Consider the following 21,145-nt stretch of genomic DNA (forward strand, 5'->3'; position numbering starts at 1 on the left):
CCCAAAAGATGGACAGAGGACTACTTTTTTGCAAATTTTGAGGAAATAAAATCTAATTTCAGTGCGGTCCTCCGGACCTCGTTGAAGATGAAATCGGCCCCTGGGGCAAAATGAGTTTGACATCCCTGCTGTATAATATTACCGTAAGAGACTGTGTAGAGTTCACCTTGCTAACACTGTATAACATTACCGTAAGAGACTGTGTAGACTTCACCTTTATAACGCTGTATAACATTACCGTAAGAGACTGTACAGGCGTCACCTTGATAACCCTGCATTACCTTACCGTAGAGACTGTGTAGAGTTCACCTGAATAACCCTGCATTAGCTTACCGTAACAGACTGTGTAGACTTCACCTTGATAACCCTGCATTAGCTTACCGTAAGAGACTGTACAGAGTTCACCTTGATAACGCTCTATAACATTACCGTAAGAGACTGTGTAGAGTTCACCTTGATAACCCTGCATTAGCTTACCGTAAGAAACTGTGTAGACTTCACCTTGATAACCCTGCATTACTTTACCGTAAGAGACTGTGTAGAGTTCACCTTGATAACCCTGCATTAGCTTACCGTAAGAGACTGTGTAGACTTCACCTTGATAACCCTGCATTACATTACCATAAGAGACTGTGTAGACTTCACCTTGATAACGCTGTATTAGCTTACCGTAAGAGACTGTGTAGACTTCACCTTAATAACTCTGCATTACCTTACCGTAAGAGACTGTGTAGACTTCACCTTGATAACCCTGCATTAGCTTACTGTAAGAGACTGTGTAGACTTCACCTTGATAAGGAAGCAGTAGAGCTGTGATTGCTGCCAGTGAAAGCCAGCTAGTTGCTATACATCCTTTAATCAAAGTCAACAACACAGACAGAACAGACTTTGTTTCAAAGATACATTTGTATTTCATTTCGTTAAGCTGAAGAGCAGCGAGCGAACAACAAAGAAGCAGTTGAAACATACAGTTGAAAGTTTATTCAGAAGTCAGTAGTGAATTGGAAACAGTCAATGTTACAGCATTAAAATCCTATACAATGACAATGTATGATGAAGGAGGGAGTTAGTTGTGTTCACTCCAAAGAAAACACAAACCTTACCAATAAAATCAATGATAGGCAGATTTCTCACATACCAATTCTTTACAGTCCCTGTCATTTAAAAACCTAAAAAAAAACTTTTGGGGGGGATATAAATGAAAACCAGTTAATCTAATGCAATGTTAATACAAAAAAAAAGTCATGATAAATTCCACATAAAAAATGAAATTCTATATACAAACCTCTGTACAAAGCGGGAATACGGATAAAAAAAGATAAACCACTGAATAAAATGATGTTTCTGTAACTATGGATACAAAAGATAAACCACAGAATAAAAAGCATGTTTTCTGTTACTATGTGCTCCCGGTTTCTAAGAGCAGGTGGGAAGGGTCAGAACGTTGGTCGTCACTCACCAGCCTGTCTATTGGTCAAAGTGTAAAAGACAGAACCAGAGAACGCTTCATTCACCTGGTTCTGATTCTATATTCATTTCAGTCATTCTAATTCTATAGGTGGAACACGATCTCATAGCATTACAAAGGCCTGAACTAAGTGGTATCAAGTGGAGAATTGAGTCATAGATGATAGATAGCATCAATAAATTCAGTGACCAGTAATCATGTGAAACTGATTCACCTATCTACCTACGGTAAAGTAGACCGCATCATCACACGAGGCAAAAATGAAAGAATCCAATGAGCCTCTGCCCCAAATGGCACCCTATTCCCTACGTAGTGAACTACTATTTACCAGAGCCTTATCGGGGCCGTGGTCAAAAGTAGTGCACTATATAGGGAATAGGGTGCCGTTTGGGACACAGCCAAAATGAGTGGCTCAATAAGGAGTGTTACCTGAGTGAGATACTCTTCTTTCACTCCTGGTCAGACTGTTGCTGTTTCCCCAAATGGCACCCTCTTCACTATATAGTGGCCCTACGTTTGACCAGAGCCCTATGGTCAAAAGTAGTCCAAAGTAGTGCACTATTGGAAATAGGCCGCCATTTTGGAACGCATGGGGGGGGGAAGATTGCAGAGGGGAAAGAACCTTGTTTTTTTATATCGGGTGTCTTAATGTCATTGTTCATTGTACAATTCCTGAATCGATGGAGGCTTGTTTCCTGGTGGTCTTTGGGGGAGGGGGAGGAGGGGTCTTGCTGGGAAGAGGTGGTGGCAGATGCTATATATAAAAAGAGAGAATATAGAAAATATTAAGCCACGTTTATAAGACATTATAAAGGCTTATACATCCTTATAACACGTTACATTTACGTCATTTAGCAGACGCTCTTATCCAGAGCGACTTACACTAGTGAATGCATACATTTCATACATTTTTTTTTCCCGTTATGAAGCTTTATACTCGGATGTTTCAAGTAGATTAAAGAAAGATGAATATCTGTATCCTGGAAATGTAGCATGTCATCTCACAACTCGGCAGTTAAAGATTCCTGAGATTCTGCCGCCAACATACTGACTCAATCTCTAGCCACTTTAATAATGAAACAATTGATGTAATAAATGTATCACTAGCCACTTTAAACAATGCCACTTTATATAATGTTTACATACCCTACATTACTCATCTCATATGTATATACTGTACACTATACCATCTACTGCATCTTGCCTATGCCGTTCGGCCATCGCTCATTCATATATTTCTATGTACATATTCTTATTCATTCTTTTACACTTGTGTGTATAAGGTAACTGCTGTGAAATTGTTAGATTATGTTACTTGTTAGATATTACTGCACGGTCGGAACTAGAAGCACAAGCATTTCGCTACACTCGCATTAACACCTGCCCAATAACACTTGATTTGATTTGAGATTCTGTAATAGGATCCAGATATATAAAGCAATACTCAGAACTGTACATCCCCAGGGATTCATCTTCAGAATAATATTTTAGCAGGAAATCTCCTTTGGAATGATTGAGCCTTCTAGGATTGAGGCTGCTGATTCAAGCACTTTGAGTGAAACTACAATCCGAGTCAATTCCAGTGTTTTTACTCAGTCATGACTCTTCTAATTCCAGCATTCAACACCTATCGTGTCCAAGGCAGTGACTGAAAAGAAATAAAACAGTGTAAAAAACACACCTGAATGTCTGCAACAGTGAGGTATTCACAATGACATCTAGTAACAATGACACTAGACAATGACACCAGCAGTCAAAGGACTTGGAGTCGGAACCCGCTATCACTAGCTGGGAAAATCTGTTCGTAATGTCCCTCCCCCACTAATCTAGCCTGACTCCAGTTTACTGCCTTTCCCTCCCCCATTAATCTAGCCTGACTCCAGTTCACTGCCTTTCCCTCCCCCATTAATCTAGCCTGACTCCAGTTTATTGCCTTTCCCTCCCCCATTAATCTAGCCTGACTCCAGTTTACTGCCTTTCCCTCCCCCATTAATCTAGCCTGACTCCAGTTTACTGCCTGTCCCTCCCCCATTAATCTAGCCTGACTCCAGTTTACTGCCTGTCCCTCCCCCATTAATCTAGCCTGACTCCAGTTTACTGCCTGTCCCTCCCCCACTAATCTAGCCTGACTCCAGTTTACTGCCAATCCCTCCCCCACTAATCTAGCCTGACTCCAGTTTACTGCCTGTCCCTCCCCCACTAATCTAGCCTGACTCCAGTTTACTGCCTGTCCCTCCCCCACTAATCTAGCCTGACTCCAGTTTACTGCCTGTCCCCCCCACTAATCTAGTCTGACTCCAGTTTACTGCCAAGTCTCCCCCTCCCAGTGAGACTAATCTAGCCTGACTCTGTAGGTAGGAGGAGACAGGCAGAGGTAGGAGGCGGACAGGCTGAGGTAGGAGGAGGACAGGCTGAGGTAGGAGGAGACAGGCTGAGGTAGAAGGAGACAGGCTGAGGTAGAGGGAGACAGGCTGAGGTAGAAGGAGACAGGCTGAGGTAGGAGGAGACAGGCTGAGGTAGGAGGAGACAGGCTGAGGTAGGAGGAGACAGGCTGAGGTAGGAGGAGACAGGCTGAGGTAGGAGGAGACAGGCTGAGGTAGGAGGAGACAGGCTGAGGTAGGAGGAGACAGGCTGAGGTAGGAGGAGACAGGCTGAGGTAGGAGGTGACAGGCTGAGGTAGGAGGTGACAGGCTGAGGTAGGAGGCGGACAGGCTGAGGTAGGAGGAGACAGGCTGAGGTAGGAGGAGACAGGCTGAGGTAGGAGGAGACAGGCTGAGGTAGGAGGAGACAGGCTGAGGTAGGAGGAGACAGGCTAAGGTAGGAGGAGACAGGCTAAGGTAGGAAGTGACAGGCTGAGGTAGGAGGAGACAGGCTGAGGTAGGAGGAGATAGGCTGAGGTAGGAGGAGACAGGCTGAGGTAGAGGGGGACAGGCTGAGGAAGAGGGGGACAGGCTGAGGAAGAGGGGGACAGGCTGAGGTAGGAGGAGACAGGCTGAGGTAAAGGGAGACAGGCTGAGATAGGAGGAGACAGGCTGAGATAGGAGGAGACAGGCTGAGGTAGGAGGAAACAGGCTGAGGTAGGAGGAGACAGGCTGAGGTAGGAGCCGACAGGCTGAGGTAGGAGGCGGACAGGCTGAGGTAGGAGGCGGACAGGCTGAGATAGGAGGCGGACAGGCTGAGGTAGGAGGCGGACAGGCTGAGGTAGGAGGCGGACAGGCTGAGGTAGGAGGAGGACAGGCTGAGGTAGGAGGAGACAGGCTGAGGTATGAGGACCATCAGGCTGTAGCCACCAGGACAGACAGGGTGGAGGAGGAGAGGAGTGTGTTGCTGAGGACTGTCGCACGCACGCACGCACACACACACACACACACACACACACACACACACACACACACACACACACACACACACACACACACACACACACACACACACACACACACACACACACACACACACACACACACACACACACACACACACACACACACACACAGGTGATGATGGGCTGTTGTTCCATTAACCGTAGTGTTGATGTGGCATCATTAAGGAGCTGTTCTTAGCCCACATTAAAAACCTACCCTTTGATGGTGTGTCAGGGGAGGGGTGGAGGGACTCGTCAAGTCTTGATTATCTCCTAGCAGGTTCCCATAATCAGCAGAGATGCCCTTCACGGGGAGGGGAGGAGGAGTCTCCCCTTTATCAACCCCCATCCCGTTCAGCTCCAGACCTGAGAGAGAGAAAGAGAGACACAGAGAAAGACACACAGACAGAGAGAGACAGACAGAGGACAATCTTTATTCCTGAGGTCACCACTCATCACCAAAGGAAACAGCTGAATGCATACAACAACACTGAAAAGCAGAGATGCTCTGAAACACATGCATGATGACTGTGATGGTTTGTGGGGAAACCATTTGAGTCTGTGGAACACCCTGTCTGAGTTCCAGATCTAACAGACACCCTACTCCCCCACTATCTGTCTGTCTGTCTAGTTTTATTTATTCGCACCCAACAAAACAAGTGGTAGACAACAATACAGATAAAAACATTTAAAAAACAGTTTGCAGGTGTGGTTGGATGCCCAAAGAATTATACACTGCTCAAAAAAATAAAGGGAACACTTAAACAACACAATGTAACTCCAAGTCAATCACACTTCTGTGAAATCAAACTGTCCACTTAGGAAGCAACACTGATTGACAATAAATTTCACATGCTGTTGTGCAAATGGAATAGACAACAGGTGGAAATTATAGGCAATTAGCAAGACACCCCCAATAATGGAGTGGTTCTGCAGGTGGGGCCACAGACCACTTCTCAGTTCCTATGCTTCCTGGCTGATGTTTTGGTCACTTTTGAATGCTGGCGGTGCTTTCACTCTAGTGGTAGCATGAGACGGAGTCTACAACCCACACAAGTGGCTCAGGTAGTGCAGCTCATCCAGGATGGCACATCAATGCGAGCTGTGGCAAGAAGGTTTGCTGTGTCTGTCAGCATAGTGTCCAGAGCATGGAGGCGCTACCAGAGACAGGCCAGTACATCAGGAGACGTGGAGGAGGCCGTAGGAGGGCAACAACCCAGCAGCACGACCGCTACCTCCGCCTTTGTGCAAGGAGGAGCAGGAGAAGCACTGCCAGAGCCCTGCAAAATGACCTCCAGCAGGCCACAAATGTCCATGTGTCTGCTCAAACGGTCAGAAACAGACTCCATGAGGGTGGTATGAGGGCCCGACGTCCACAGGTGTGGGTTGTGCTTACAGCCCAACACCGTGCAGGACGTTTGGCATTTGCCAGAGAACACCAAGATTGGCAAATTCGCCACTGGCGCCCTGTGCTCTTCACAGATGAAAGCAGGTTCACACTGAGCACATGACAGACGTGACAGAGTCTGGAGACGCCGTGGAGAACGTTCTGCTGCCTGCAACATCCTCCAGCATGACCAGTTTGGCGGTGGGTCAGTCATGGTGTGGGGTGGCATTTCTTTGGGGGGTCGCACAGCCCTCCATGTGCTCGCCAGAGGTAGCCTGACTGCCATTAGGTACCGAGATGAGATCCTCAGACCCCTTGTGAGACCATATGCTGGTGCGGTTGGCCCTGGGTTCCTCGTAATGCAAGACAATGCTAGACCTCATGTGGCTTGAGTGTGTCAGCAGTTCCTGCAAGAGGAAGGCATTGATGCTATGGACTGGCCCGCCCGTTCCCCAGACCTGAATCCAATTGAGCACATCTGGGACATCATGTCTCGCTCCATCCACCAACGCCACGTTGCACCACAGACTGTCCAGGAGTTGGCGGATGCTTTAGTCCAGGTCTGGGAGGAGATCCCTCAGGAGACCATCCGCCACCTCATTAGGAGCATGCCCAGGCGTTGTAGGGAGGTCATACAGGCACGTGGAGGCCACACACACTACTGAGCCTCATTTTGACTTGTTTTAAGGACATTACATCAAAGTTGGATCAGCCTGTAGTGTGGTTTTCCACTTTAATTTTGAGTGTGACTCCAAATCCAGACCTCCATGGGTTGATAAATTGGATTTCCATTGATTATTTTTGTGTGATTTTGTTGTCAGCACATTCAACTATGTAAAGAAAAAAGTATTTAATAAGATTATTTCTTTCATTCAGATCTAGGATGTGTTGTTTAAGTGTTCCCTTTATTTTTTGAGCAGTGTATAAAAACCACAATAAAAACTGTACACAATACACAAGTCCAAAATAAAACATAACAAAACATACTAATTATACATGTATAAATGAACTGATCAGTAATCACCCAAAAATAAATACTTGTTTTGTTTAAATGAGTGTGCATGTGTGCGAGTTAGGGTATATGGAGGAGATTACTGAGTAGTTTGGTGTATCAGGCTGACCCCCAGTCTTCATGGAGGATATTACTGAGTAGTTTGGTTTATCAGGCTGACCCCCAGTCTTCATGGAGGAGATTACTGAGTAGTTTGGTTTATCAGGCTGACCCCCAGTCTTCATGGAGGAGATTACTGAGTAGTTTGGTTCATCAGGCTGACCCCCAGTCTTCATGGAGGAGATTACTGAGTAGTTTGGTTTATCAGGCTGACCCCCAGTCTTCATGGAGGAGATTACTGAGTAGTTTGGTTCATCAGGCTGACCCCCTCTTTTGGGGGAGGAGAGTGCAGAGTAGTTTTTCATCAGCTCCCCAGTCTTCATGGAGGAGATTACTGAGTAGTTTGGTTTATCAGGCTGACCCCCAGTCTTCATGGAGGAGATTACTGAGTAGTTTGGTTCATCAGGCTGACCCCCAGTCTTCATGGAGGAGATTACTGATTAGTTTGTTTCATCAGGCAGACCTCCAGTCTTCGCTTGAAGTTATTGAGGGATGATGATGTTTTTGGCAATGTGAAGATAATAATTCCAGAGTATAGTACCTCTGGATCCGATAGAGAATTGACTATGTGAGGTGTGGTAGTGGGGAGGCTGAAGGTTATCGCAGTGTCCTGTGTTATATAGGTGGATTTCAGTATTAACCTGGAAGAATCCATTGACGGGTTTAGGTAAACTGTCTGGGAGATATGAGTATTTGTAGATGAAAGTGCATAATTGGCATACATTAACATCGTAAATAGACAAGATATTCAGTTTCTTAAACTGTGCTGATGGCGCCAGGTAATTAGTGGCGTCTAGTCTTGCATATTTTTCTTTTGTATGATGAGTAATCTGTGTAGATAGGAGGCATATGTACTGGCCCAGACAATATTACAGTAAAATGAGAGATGGGTCAATGCAGCTCTAGTGTAGAGTTGAGAAGCCAACCTGATGAACCAAAACACTCATCTATCTGATGATACCAACAGATGTCATCACTATGCTGCAGACAAATTAAATATGTTCCTTCCTTGATAACGTTTCATCAATTAGAGCTCTGAGGAATCTAGTGGATGTGACTTGTTCCATTTCATTGAATATAATAAAGTTGGATGTATTAACGTTTAAAGATCATTTGTTTAACTGGAATCATTTAGAAAATGTGGCCATGCCTGAGTTGGTTTCATTAATTAGTGAATCAAAATGCTTGTGTGATAAAATCTAATTGGCATCATCAGTAAAGAGAAGGGGAGGTACGGTAGAAGAGCTAGCAGCAAGGTCATTGATATAGATTAGGAATAACAAATTAGGTCAAATCACTAACCCTCCACTATGAAAACTAGACTGGTAAACCCTTACCACTAACCCTTACCCTCCACTATAAAAACTAGACTAGTAAACCCTCACCCTCCACTATGAAAACTAGACTGGTAAAATCCTTACCACTAACCCTTACCCTCCACTATGAAAACTAGACTGGTAAAACCCTCACCACTAACCCTCCACTATGAAAACTAGACAGGTAAAACCCTTACCCTCCACTATGAAAACTAGACTGGTAAAATCCTTACCACTAACCCTTACCCTCCACTATGAAAACTAGACTGGTAAAACCTTCATCACTAACCCTCCACTATGAAAACTAGACTGGCAAACCCTTACCACTAACCCTTACCCTCCACTATGAAAACTAGACTGGTAAAACCCTTACCACTAACCCTTACCCTCCACTATGAAAACTAGACTGGTAAAACCTTCATCACTAACCCTCCACTATGAAAACTAGACTGGCAAATCCTTACCACTAACCCTTACCCTCCACTATGAAAACTAGACTGGTAAACCTTCATCACTAACCCTTACCCTCCACTATGAAAACTAGACTGGTATTGAACACCGTGTCACACCACAGGATATCTTGGCCCTGGTAGATGCACAGCCGTTTGCATAAACACATTGTTCTCTGTCATAAACATTAACTATATATCCAATTATATGTTTAATCATGACAAACATAATAATGCAATCTAGAAAGTAATATTTAATGATCGACCGTGTCAAACGCTTTGGATAAATCTCAAAAGATACCATTCATTGTTGTTCAGGGATGTAAAGATTTTATCCACAAGTTGTGAAATAGCCATATCTGTGGAGTAGTTTTTATGAAAACCATATTGGTGCTCATATAGAATATGGTGTTGATTTAAATGTTTCAACATTCTCTTATACACCAATTTTTCTAGGATTTTAGAAAAATATGGTATTACAGATATTTGGGCGATAATTTGTAAAAAATCTTGGATCTCCAGATTTATAACTTAGGCAATTTTCAAATGTTTAGGAACAGTACCAGTTGGGATTGATTTGGTGAAGATGGACGTTAGAGGCTCAGAGATTAAGGAAGACACTGATTTCACCAAAGAGACGCCAGTCTCATCATGACCTGCTTGCTGATATCTTGAAGTTACCAATTACCTCCATCACCTCCATTACACCAGGAGGATCAAACTGAAGCAGAGAAGGGAAATGTCATCCAAGGGATTTCCATCAGTTCTCTCTGTTTTCTTTCACAGAGAGGAACTCACATTCACAACAAAATAAAAATGTATTTAACTGACATGAAATAACATCAGAATCCCTATAGGTCTTATTCCCAACAATACATTGAGATGGGGGAGTTGTAGAGGCCTTTTTCTTAGTCAACAGATGATTGAGAAACCTTTTACACAACTTTTCTTGTATTTTTTTACTGAGGGTTTTTTGAGACCGGGTTGTAAAGCCAAGGTTTCCAGAACCCTTCTGCTGATCTCTTACGTGGCTTAGCTAAGGGAAAGCACTGGTGAAATACACCATGGAAAGATGTGAGTCTGGCAAGCAGACTCCAAATCGGCCTGAATATAAATATCATCAATCAACATTTTAAAGCAATCATAATTACTTTAGTTAAATATTCTACATTTTAATTCTACTAATCATTCCCATCTGTTCATTTTCCAGTTGCCCGAAGAAAAGTGTAAAGTGGTCAGAAATGTCATTAAAAGTATAACCTGTATTAGCTACATTATTCAAAGAATCAATGAGGGAGGCAGGTGAACTGGTCAGTCTTGTGGGCTTATAGATGAGGGGATACAGATCACTGCAGTATAAAGTATTCAACATGTGAGTGGTTCTCACTTTTAAATATGTTGATGTTGTAATCACCCAATAGAAAACACATTTCATCTTCATATTCATCCAATCCCAGGTAGACGTGAGGATATCAAATGAAACTACCAATGTCAGAATCGGGTGGCCGAACGACGCATCCAATCACCACTTGTTTTAACCTGTTGGGGCTCGGGGGCAGTATTGAGACATTTTGAAAAAAATATGTGCCCATTTTTAACTGCCACCTACACCAACTCAGAAGCTAGGATATGCATATTATTAACACATTCGGATAGAAAACACTCTGAATTTTCTAAAACAGTTTGAATGGTGTCTGTAAGTATAACAAAACTCATATTGCAGGCAAAAACCTGTGAAAAATAGATCCAAAAAATGTTTTATAGATACCATAGTGAGAAAGGATTCATTTCGCAACACCTACGGCTTCCACTAGATGTCAACGATCTTTATAAAGTTGTTTGAAGCGTCTATGATAAACAGAGAGCAAATTAGAATCCAAGGAAGTTGATATGTCATCACTTCATTTTTTTGCGCCTGCGCATAAATCTGAGAAACGTGAGTTTTGTCTTCATTGTTTATCTCGACATAGGATAGGTTGTGTGAAAATATTACTGATGTTTAACATTAAAAATGGACCAAAAGATTAATGCTAAACAACATTTGACATGTTTGAACGAACATAAATAGATTATTTACTAGGTTTTTTTAGCTTTTCGGCGTGATTTTACAGTCCCCCCACCACGTTTTGTGGGAGCATAATGAACGCTAAGTACTTGGTGTTATTTGGACATAAATTATGAACTTTGTCAAAAGAAACCACATTTGTTCCGGACCTGGGATGCCTTCCGGACCTGGGATGCCTGTCTTCTGATGGAGATAATCAAAGGTAAGGGGATATTTACAATGTTATTATCGATTTTAGATGATGCTAACTGTATAGCATAGCCTGTTGTTCTTAGCATAGCACCCCGTTTATTGCAAAATGTGATTTCCCAGTAAAGTTATTTTGAGATCTGGCCATTCGGTAGCAATTACGAGATGATAATATATTATTCTTTGAATGACAATATTATAATTTACCAATGTTTTCGAATAGTAATTTTGTTATGTTCACCGGAAGCATTTCAGAGAAGAAAAAATCTGAATTTCACGCTACTGTAAAATGCTGTTTTTGGATATAAATATGAACTTGATGGAACAAAAAATGCATGTATTGTATAACATAATGTCCTGGGAGTGTCATCTGATGGAGATTGACAAAAGTTAGTGCATAATTCAAGCTGGTTTCTGCTTTTGGTGACGCCTGACCTTGAATTGAAAATGGATGTTTGTACTTTTGTGGCTATGTACTGTCCTAACATAATCTAACTTTATGCTTTTGCCGTAAAGCCTCTTTGAAAATCGAACAATGTGGTTAGATTAAGGAGATGTTTATCATTTAAATTGTGTAAAATAGTTGATTGTTTGAGAAATTGAAATTATTAGATTTTTGATGTTTTGAATTTCCAGCCTTGTTAGCAATCCCGGCTCGGGGTTCATTGCTAACCTGTAGCCCCAACATGTCACCAAGAAATGAACATGAGGGAATTCAACAGAGATTCAACATCAATGTTACCAGATGGAAGTGTGAGGTTCCTCTCTTACAAAGAACAGAACATGTTTATGAACAGAAATGGACCCTCCTCCTCCTCCCACTCCTGATGTTCTCCAGTGGTGAACAGCATTATAAAGGAGGCCTGTCATGAAGCAGGAACGTTTCTTCACTCAACCATGTTTCTGAAAGGGCAACGACGGAACATTCATGACTGTGAGAAGACAGATTATGAATAAGGCGGTACAATTTTTTTTTTTAGGAAGACCGCGAACGTTCAAATGAAAAAGGTAGAAAACAAGCTTGTGTTGTTATTAGATCAACTGCTGTACAGACTGTTAATCTCCTTAACATTACAGTAATCCCACATCATAGACTCATCTCTGGTAGATCTCAGGACATTTTCATCTGGATCAACACAGTCATTATATTTATCCTTGGTTTCATTAATATCTAACGGGTTAAAGACCATGATATCAGAGTTGATATCGTTGGTTTCATTAATATCTAACGGGTTAAAGACCATGATATCAGAGTTGATATCGTTGGTTTCATTAATATCTAACGGGTTAAAGACCATGATATCAGAGTTGATATCGTGGTTTCATTAATATCTAACGGGTTAAAGGCCATGTTATCAGGGTTGATATTTACATTTTAGTCATTTAGCAGACGCTCTTATCCAGAGCGGCTTACAGTATTGAATACATACATTTCATGCTTTTAAATGTTTTTTTTTTTTTTGTACTGGCCCCCCGTGGGAATCGAACCCACAACCCTGGCGTTGCACACACCATGCTGGCGTTGCAAAGACCATGCTCTACCAACTGAGCCACAGGGATATCCTTGACTTCATTAATATCTAATGGGTTAAAGACCATGTTATCAGGGTTGATATTCTGACTAACTAAGAGAGATACACAGTGGGAATCATCCAGAGAGTGGAACAGACACATAGAAGTGTTGCCTCGCATGTCCAATACAACCATACATTGGTGTAAGTTTTATCAGGAGATTCAGGGTTCCTTCAGGTGATTCAGGGTTCCTTCAGGTGATTCAGGGTTCCTTCAGGTGATTCAGGGGTGATTCAGGTGATTTAGGGGTGATTCAGGTGATTTAGGGTTCCTTCAGGTGATTCAGGGTTCCTTCAGGTGATTCAGGGGTGCTTCAGGTGATTTAGGGTTGCTTCAGGTGATTCAGGGTTGCTTCAGGTGATTTAGGGGTTCCTTCAGGTGATTCAGGGTTCCTTCAGGTGATTCAGGGTTCCCTTCAGGTGATTCAGGTTCCCTTCAGGTGATTCAGGTTCCCTTCAGGTGATTCAGGTTCCCTTCAGTTGATTTAGGGTTCCTTCAGGTGATTTAGGCTTCCTTCAGGTGATTCAGGGTTCCTTCAGGCACATGGCTATCCTGAGAAACTCCTCGTCTTTGACCCTGAGCAGCTTCATCATTATAGATCTGGGCCGTCCATCTGGGAAGAAAGTGCCACTCCTATGGGCTCCTCCATCTCCATGAGTTTAGGGTCCAGTTTGAGTTCATCTGCCAGGAGTTTTTTGGCCTTGACTTCTGTGTCATGCCAAGATTAAGTCTTTACCAAGTTTCAGTCTATACCAAGTTTCACCCCCTCTATCTATCACCATACACTCCCTCTATCTATCTCTGCATCGTTTCTGTGGGATGGAGTGATGCAAGACACAGTGATGCAATGACACATCACAGGGAAGACAGAGACGACCCTAGAGAGCCCAGGAAAGACAGAGACGACCCTAGAGAGCCCAGGGAAGACAGAGACAACCCTAGAGAGCCCAGGGGAAGACAGAGACGACCCTAGAGAGCCCAGGGGAAGACAGAGACGACCCTAGAGAGCCCAGGGAAGACAGAGACAACCCTAGAGAGCCCAGGGGAAGACAGAGACAACCCTAGAGAGCCCAGGGAAGACAGAGACGACCCTAGAGAGCCCAGGGAAGACAGAGACAACCCTAGAGAGCCCAGGGGAAGACAGAGACGACCCTAGAGAGCCCAGGGGAAGACAGAGACGACCCTAGAGAGCCCAGGGGAAGACAGAGACAACCCTAGAGAGCCCAGGGAAGACAGAGACAACCCTAGAGAGCCCAGGGAAGACAGAGACAAACCTAGAGAGCCCAGGGAAAGAAACATTCAGCCAGCAGGGTAAGAGAACATGGTGGCGGTAGCTGCAAGGCAAGTGTGTGTATGTGTGTGTGTGTGTGTGCGTGTGTGTGTGCATATGTGTCCATGTATGTGTGTACTCACTGGAGACGGTGAGCAGGCTGAAGGACAGTTTGTTCCTGGGGGTGATGGGTGGGGGGCCCGGGGAGGACTGGGGCTGGGGAGGTCCGGGGGACACAGAGAGACGGCGGTCTCCACTCAACAGGTTCAACACCTGACTCTTTGGTCTCTGAGGCCTCAGTGGGCTGATCTGAACACACACAGAGAGAGAGAAGAGACATATCACATATCCTGTTGGAATCTAATCTAATCAAATCGTACGATCAAAAAATACATAGGAGGCCGCGGGCTGATCTGAGGACGTCTGGAGAGAGCCATCAGAGATCAGGATGCAATCAATCAATCAGGAGAGAAGGAAGGAAGGAAGGAGAGAGACCAATACATAAAAAAGCAAGCAAGAAACAAAGAGAGAGAGAGAGAGAGAGAGAGAGAGTGTGTGAGAGAGAGGAGAGAGTGTGAGAGCGAGAAAGAAAGACAGAAAGAGAGAGAGAGAGGAGAGAAAGAAAGAAGCCACCTAACATCATGTTGCTACCAAACCTAATGTTTATTAGAAGTCAGACCATCTAAACTACATCTCACTAGAAAACCATCTAAACTACATCTCACTAGAAAACCATCTAAACTACATCTCACTAGAAAACCATCTAAACTACATCTCAATAGAAAACCATCTAAACTACATCTCACTAGAAAACCATCTAAACTACATCTCAATAGAAAACCATCTAAACTACATCTCAATAGAAAACCATCTAAACTACATCTCACTAGAAAACCATCTAAACTACATCTCACTAGAAAACCATCTAAACTACATCTCAATAGAAAACCATCTAAACTACATCTCACTAGAAAACCATCTAAACTACATCTCACTAGAAAACCATCTAAACTACATCTCAATAGAAAACCATCTAAACTACATCTCAATAGAAAACCATCTAAACTACATCTCACTAGAAAACCATCTAAACTACATCTCACTAGAAAACCATCTAAACTACATCTCACTAGAAAACCATCTAAACTACATCTCAATAGAAAACCATCTAAACTACATCTCACTAGAAAACCATCTAAACTACATCTCACTAGAAAACCATCTAAACTACATCTCACTAGAAAACCATCTAAACTACATCTCACTAGAAAACCATCTAAACTACATCTCACTAGAAAACCATCTAAACTACATCTCACTAGAAAACCATCTAAACTACATCTCAATAGAAAACCATCTAAACTACATCTCAATAGAAAACCATCTAAACTACATCTCACTAGAAAACCATCTAAACTACATCTCACTAGAAAACCATCTAAACTACATCTCACTAGAAAACCATCTAAACTACATCTCACTAGAAAACCATCTAAACTACATCTCAATAGAAAACCAAGTGAATGTACTCCACTGAAAGTCCAACTGGATCTAAGCTGAAGAATAACAAAGGAGAGAGCAATTAAATACCATTTACAGTGAAAATTGCTTTCGTATCCTCGTCGGGATTGGCTCATCGTATTTCTCTCTGAACATGCAACTATGTAGAGAGGCTATTTGCATTTCTAAAGCAGGGTATAGATTGAAACTGACGTTTACTGTCAGCTTACTGCATCTTATTTGTGGTTAGTGCCTCAATACTGGTTTCACAAGGTAGGGCATAATTTCAATCTGTATTGTGAAGAAGTTTGAAAGGGCTCCACATTTATTTATATATTGTAGACAATCAGCTGTTGATTCACAAGTTCATTTGTCAATCACCCCACTGTGATGCTTAGAGTGGATGTTTTTAACGGAGACAGTATCTACTTGTCCCGCCTCTGGTAGAAATACATCCAGTCATACAGCTTACAGCTGTTAGCCTCGTTCCTGTGCCAATGACGTTGAATGAAAGAGTCTCTCCTCTCTTCTCAGGCCCCAAGGAAGAAGCTCTATCAGGGGCCAGACGACTGACGACTGGCTGGATGATCTATCACCAGGGGAATCTAGGGGCCAGATGACTGGCTGGATGATCTATCACCAGGGGAATCTAGGGGCCAGACGACTGGCTGACTGATCTATCACCAGGGGAATCTAGGGGCCAGACGACTGGCTGGATGATCTATCACCAGGGGAATCTAGGGGCCAGACGACTAGCTGGCTGATCTATCACCAGGGGAATCTAGGGGCCAGACGACTGGCTGGATGATCTATCACCAGGGGAATCTAGGGGCCAGACGACTGGCTGGATGATCTATCACCAGGGGAATCTAGGGGCCAGACGACTGGCTGGATGATCTATCACCAGGGGAATCTAGGGGCCAGATGACTGGCTGGATGATCTATCACCAGGGGAATCTAGGGGCCAGATGACTGGCTGGATGATCTATCACCAGGGGAATCTAGGGGCCAGACGACTGGCTGGATGATCTACCATCAGGGGAATCTAGGGGCCACACTCTGATTCTTTTCTTAATTGAATTACCGATTGGTGGCTTCATCCCAAAGGGCCAGAGCAGAGGGCTTTGATGCTCTGCTGCTGTAATGAAGAGAAGAGGAGGGAGGAGAGGAGGGAGGGAGGGGAGGAGCCGAGGGGTATAATTATGTGGTGAGGAGAGAGGGAGGGAGTGAGGTGAGGAGGGAGGAGAGAGGGAGGAGAGGAAGGAGTGGGGAAGGAAGGAAGGGAGGGAGAGAGAGAGGGAGAGAGAGTGTGTGAGAGAGAGAGTGGAGAGTGTGAGAGCGAGAAAGAAAGAAAGAGAGAGAGAGGAGAGAGAAAGAAAGCCACCTAACATCATCATGTTGCTACCAAACCTAATGATTATTAGAGAGAGAGAGAGAAGAGAGGAGAGGAGAGAGGGAGGGAGGAGAGGAGGAGGAGGGAGGAGAGGAGAGGGAGAATGTGGTGCAGAGAGGAGGGGAGAGGAGAAGAGGGAGTAGAGGAGGAGGAGGGAGGGAGGGAGAGAGAGGGAGGATGTGGTGCAGAGAGGAGAGGAGAGGAGAAGAGGGAGGAGAGGAGGAGGGAGGGAGGGAGAGGGAGGAGAGGAGAGGGAGGATGTGTTGCGGAGAGGAGAGGAGAAGAGGGAGGAGGAGGAGCAGAGAGGAGGGGAGAGGAGAAGAGGGAGGAGAGGAGAGGAGAGGAAAGGGAGGAGAGGAGGGAGGGAGGGAGAGGGAGGAGAGGGAGGATGTGGTGCGGAGAGGAGGGGAGAAGAGGGAGGAGGAGGAGCAGAGCCAGGGATAGTTCCCCCTCACCGTCTCTGACAGTATGACTGCCTCGGCGGGCTGCAGGGGGATGTCAGTGGTCTTCAGCTCCTTGTCAAAGATCTCCTGGTGTTTACTGTTCCTCTTCTCTTTCTTCTTGTCCTTCCTCTCCCTCTCCGACTCGTCGCGCTCCAGCTTGTCCTGGGACTTGCAGTGCAACTTCTTTGGCAGGAGAGGCTCTAGGGCAAAGCTGGGAGGGAGAGGACAACAGGGAGAAGGAATGAACATACAGTGACTTCGGAAGGTATTCAGACCCATTGATTTGTGCACATTTTGTTACGTTACACAGCCTTATTCTAAAATGGATAAAATAAAATAAAACGTCATCAATCTACACACAATACCCCATAATGACAAAGTGAAATTAGGTTTTTTGACATTTTTTGCACATTTAAAAATAAAAAACAGAAATAACTTATTTACGTAAGTATTCAGACCCTTTGCTATGAGACTCGAAATGGAGCTCAGGTGCATCCTTTTTCCATTGATCATCCTTGAGATGTTTCTACAACTTGATTGGAGTCTACCTGTGGTAAATTCAATTGATTGGACATGATTTGGAAAGGCACACACTTGTCTATATAAGGTCCCACAGTTGACAGTACATGTCAGAGCAAAAATCAAGCCAGGTCGAAAGAATTGTCTGTAGAGCTCCGAGACAGGATTGTGTCGAGGAACAGATCTGGGGAAGGGTACCAACACATTTATGCAGCATTGAAGTTCCCCAAGAACACAGTGGCCTCCATCATTCTTAAATGGAAGATGTTTGGAACCACCAAAACTCTTCCTAGAGCTGGCCGCCCGGCCAAACTGAGCAATCGGGGGAGAAGGGCCTTGGTTAGGGAGGTGACCAAGAACCTGATGGTCACTCTGACAGAGCTCCAGAGTTCCTCTGTGGAGATGGCAGAACCTTCTAGAAGGACAACCATCTCTGCAGCACTCCGCCAATCAGGCCTTTATGATACAGTGGCTAGACAGAAGCCACTCCTCAGTAAAAGGCAGAACAGCCTGCTTGGAGTTTGCCAAAAGGCACCTAAAGGACTCTGACCATGAGAAACAAGATTCTCTGGTTTGATGAAACCAAGATAGAAGTCTTCGGCCTGAATGCCAAGTGTCACGTCTGGAGGAAACCTGGAAACATCCCTACGGTGAAGCATGGTGGTGGCGGAATCATGCTATGGTGATGTTTTTCAGCGGCAGGGACTGGGAGACTAGTAAGGATCGAGGCAAAGAACGGAAACACCTGAAAATACTGTAGCTGTGCAACAATGCTCCCCATCCAACCTGACAGAGCTTGAGAGGATCTGCAGAGAAGAATGGGAGAAACTCCCCAAATACAGGTGTGCCAGGCTTGTAGCATCGTACCCAAGACGACTCAATGATGTAATCGCTGCCAAAGGTCCTTAAACAAGGTCTTAATACTTATGTAAATGTGATAAAGTTTTTTATTTTTAATACATTTGCAAAAATTGTGTGTAGATTAATGAGGGAAAAAAATCAATTTTAGAATAAGGCTGAAATGTAACAAAATGCTGTTAAAGTCAAGGGGTCGGAACACTTTCTGAAGGCACTGTATGTGATGACCAGGGGGAGGAGTTTCTGGAACAAAGGGCTTAGGCGGTGAGCGTAGCAGGGGGCGTGCTAATGGACACTGTCGGTGCGGCTGAATTTTAGAAAACATTTTATTGGCCCCCCTTCTTCAAGTTTTTTACAGCTATTTTTGCATTTTTAAGCGAATTTTCTGCAATTCTTTGAATTTCTCCATGGCCCAGAGATACATTTTTGCAGTTTTAAAAGTGAATTTCTGACAAATTTTACAATTTTTTCATGGAGCTGAGAAAACATGTTGCAGTTTTAAAGCACATTTTGAGGGACTCTACAAATCTGCCAAGGAGCTGAGAACAACATTTAGCAGTTTTAAAGATAATTTCCTGCATTTTGCCATGGCTAATGCTGTGTTCTTCTGCTCAAACTTAATAACTAAACCAATGCTTTTCAATTCATTGTTTTTGGTGATTGTTACTTCTCAATGATTATTCCCTGTAGCTCAGTTGGTAGAGCATGGTGTTTGCAACACCAGGGTTGTGGGTTCGATTCCCACGGGGGGCCAGCACAGAAATTTTTTTATGAAATGTATGCATTCACTACTGTAAGTCGCTCTGGATAAGAGCGTCTGCTAAATGACTAAAATGTAAAATGTAAATGTATTTACATTTGAGAATAATGTTCCCCAAAAATATATAAGGCCATTATCTTTTCTATATACTTTATATTTGGCTTTAGTCGTTACATTTGTTTTTCCTTTGGGACTTTGGCATCCTGAACAAAACTCTTAGGTGGCCTGCCCAAGGATTTCTAAGGCAGCAAAATCCCCATATAGAATATAAACCTGTGTTAGTGTGTACATTAGTCCTTAATGAAAGGTGTGGTCAGACATTCAGAAAGGTGTGTTCCATTTTGAAAGGTGGGGTCAGACATTCAGAAAGGTGTGTTCCATTCAGAAAGGTGTGTTCCATTCTGAAAGGTGTGTTCCATTTTGAAAGGTGTGTTCCATTTTGAAAGGTGTGTTCCATTTTGAAAGGTGTGGTCAGACATTCAGAAAGGTGTGTTCCATTTTGAAAGGTGTGTTCCATTTTGAAAGGTGGGGTCAGACATTCAGAAAGGTGTGTTCCATTTTGAAAGGTGTGTTCCATTTTGAAAGGTGGGGTCAGACATTCAGAAAGGTGTGTTCCATTTTGAAAGGTGTGTTCCATTTTGAAAGGTGTGTTCCATTTTGAAAGGTGTGTTCCATTTTGAAAGGTGTGTTCCATTTTGAAAGGTGGGGTCAGACATTCAGAAAGGTGTGTTCCATTCTGAAAGGTGTGTTCCATTCTGAAAGGTGTGTTCCATTCTGAAAGGTGTGTTCCATTCAGAAAGGTGTGTTCCATTCAGAAAGGTGTGTTCCATTCAGAAAGGTGGGGTCAGACATTCCCATTCATAAAATAAATTCTGACGTCCCCATTTGTCACATAAACGTGTCTGTCTCTCTCTGTGTGTGTATCATTCCTTACCCGTCTGAGCCAGGTCTGGAGGGTGAGTTGTCAGAGGAGATGGAGTTGACTGAAGCCACAGAGAGTGGTCTCTGTTGTGAGGGCATGGTGTAGGAACGCAGCATAGAGCGAGGACGGGTCCCACGCCTGTCATCCACCGCAGGCTGCAGAAACAAACACACACAACACAGTTTAGTGCCATGGAGTTACTACACCATTATTTAATAACACACTGACAACATCATGTACACCACATTTAATCATGACAGAGAGACACACAGAGAGACACACAGAGAGACACACAGAGAGACAGACAGAGAGACAGACAGAGAGAGACAGAGTGACAAAGAGAGAGACAGAGAGAGAGAGACAGAGAGAGACAGACCGAGAGAGACAGAGTGACAAAGAGAGAGACAGAGAGAGAGAGACAGAGAAAGACAGACAGAGAGAGACAAAGTGAGAGACAGAGAGAGACAGAGAAAGAGAGACAGAGAGATACAGAGAGCGAGAGAGACAAAGAGAAACAAAGAGAGAGAGAGAGAGACAAAGAGAAACAAAGAGAAAGAGA

The 21,145-nt window shown here is 43.8% G+C and overlaps 1 protein-coding gene across 7 annotated transcripts in view; it reads right to left on the minus strand.

Moving 5' to 3' along the window:
* Window positions 1-966: 966 nt before the first annotated feature.
* LOC106591860 (dedicator of cytokinesis protein 1) overlaps window positions 967-21,145 on the minus strand; it is a 723,705-nt gene continuing 703,526 nt past the window's right edge. For all 7 annotated transcript variants that reach the window (XM_045687698.1, XM_045687691.1, XM_045687686.1 and 4 more), the window contains exons 48-52: window positions 20,599-20,741; window positions 17,540-17,738; window positions 14,335-14,500; window positions 5,050-5,198; window positions 967-2,222 (exon numbers count right to left, since the gene is read on the minus strand). In XM_045687698.1, the coding sequence (XP_045543654.1) occupies window positions 2,127-2,222; window positions 5,050-5,198; window positions 14,335-14,500; window positions 17,540-17,738; window positions 20,599-20,741 (753 nt within the window). In that variant the 3' untranslated portion in view covers window positions 967-2,126. The remainder of the gene's footprint in view (window positions 2,223-5,049; window positions 5,199-14,334; window positions 14,501-17,539; window positions 17,739-20,598; window positions 20,742-21,145) is intronic.

The sequence above is a fragment of the Salmo salar genome, chromosome ssa01, assembly GCF_905237065.1.
Source record: "Salmo salar chromosome ssa01, Ssal_v3.1, whole genome shotgun sequence".
Classification (NCBI taxonomy): Eukaryota; Metazoa; Chordata; class Actinopteri; order Salmoniformes; family Salmonidae; genus Salmo; species Salmo salar.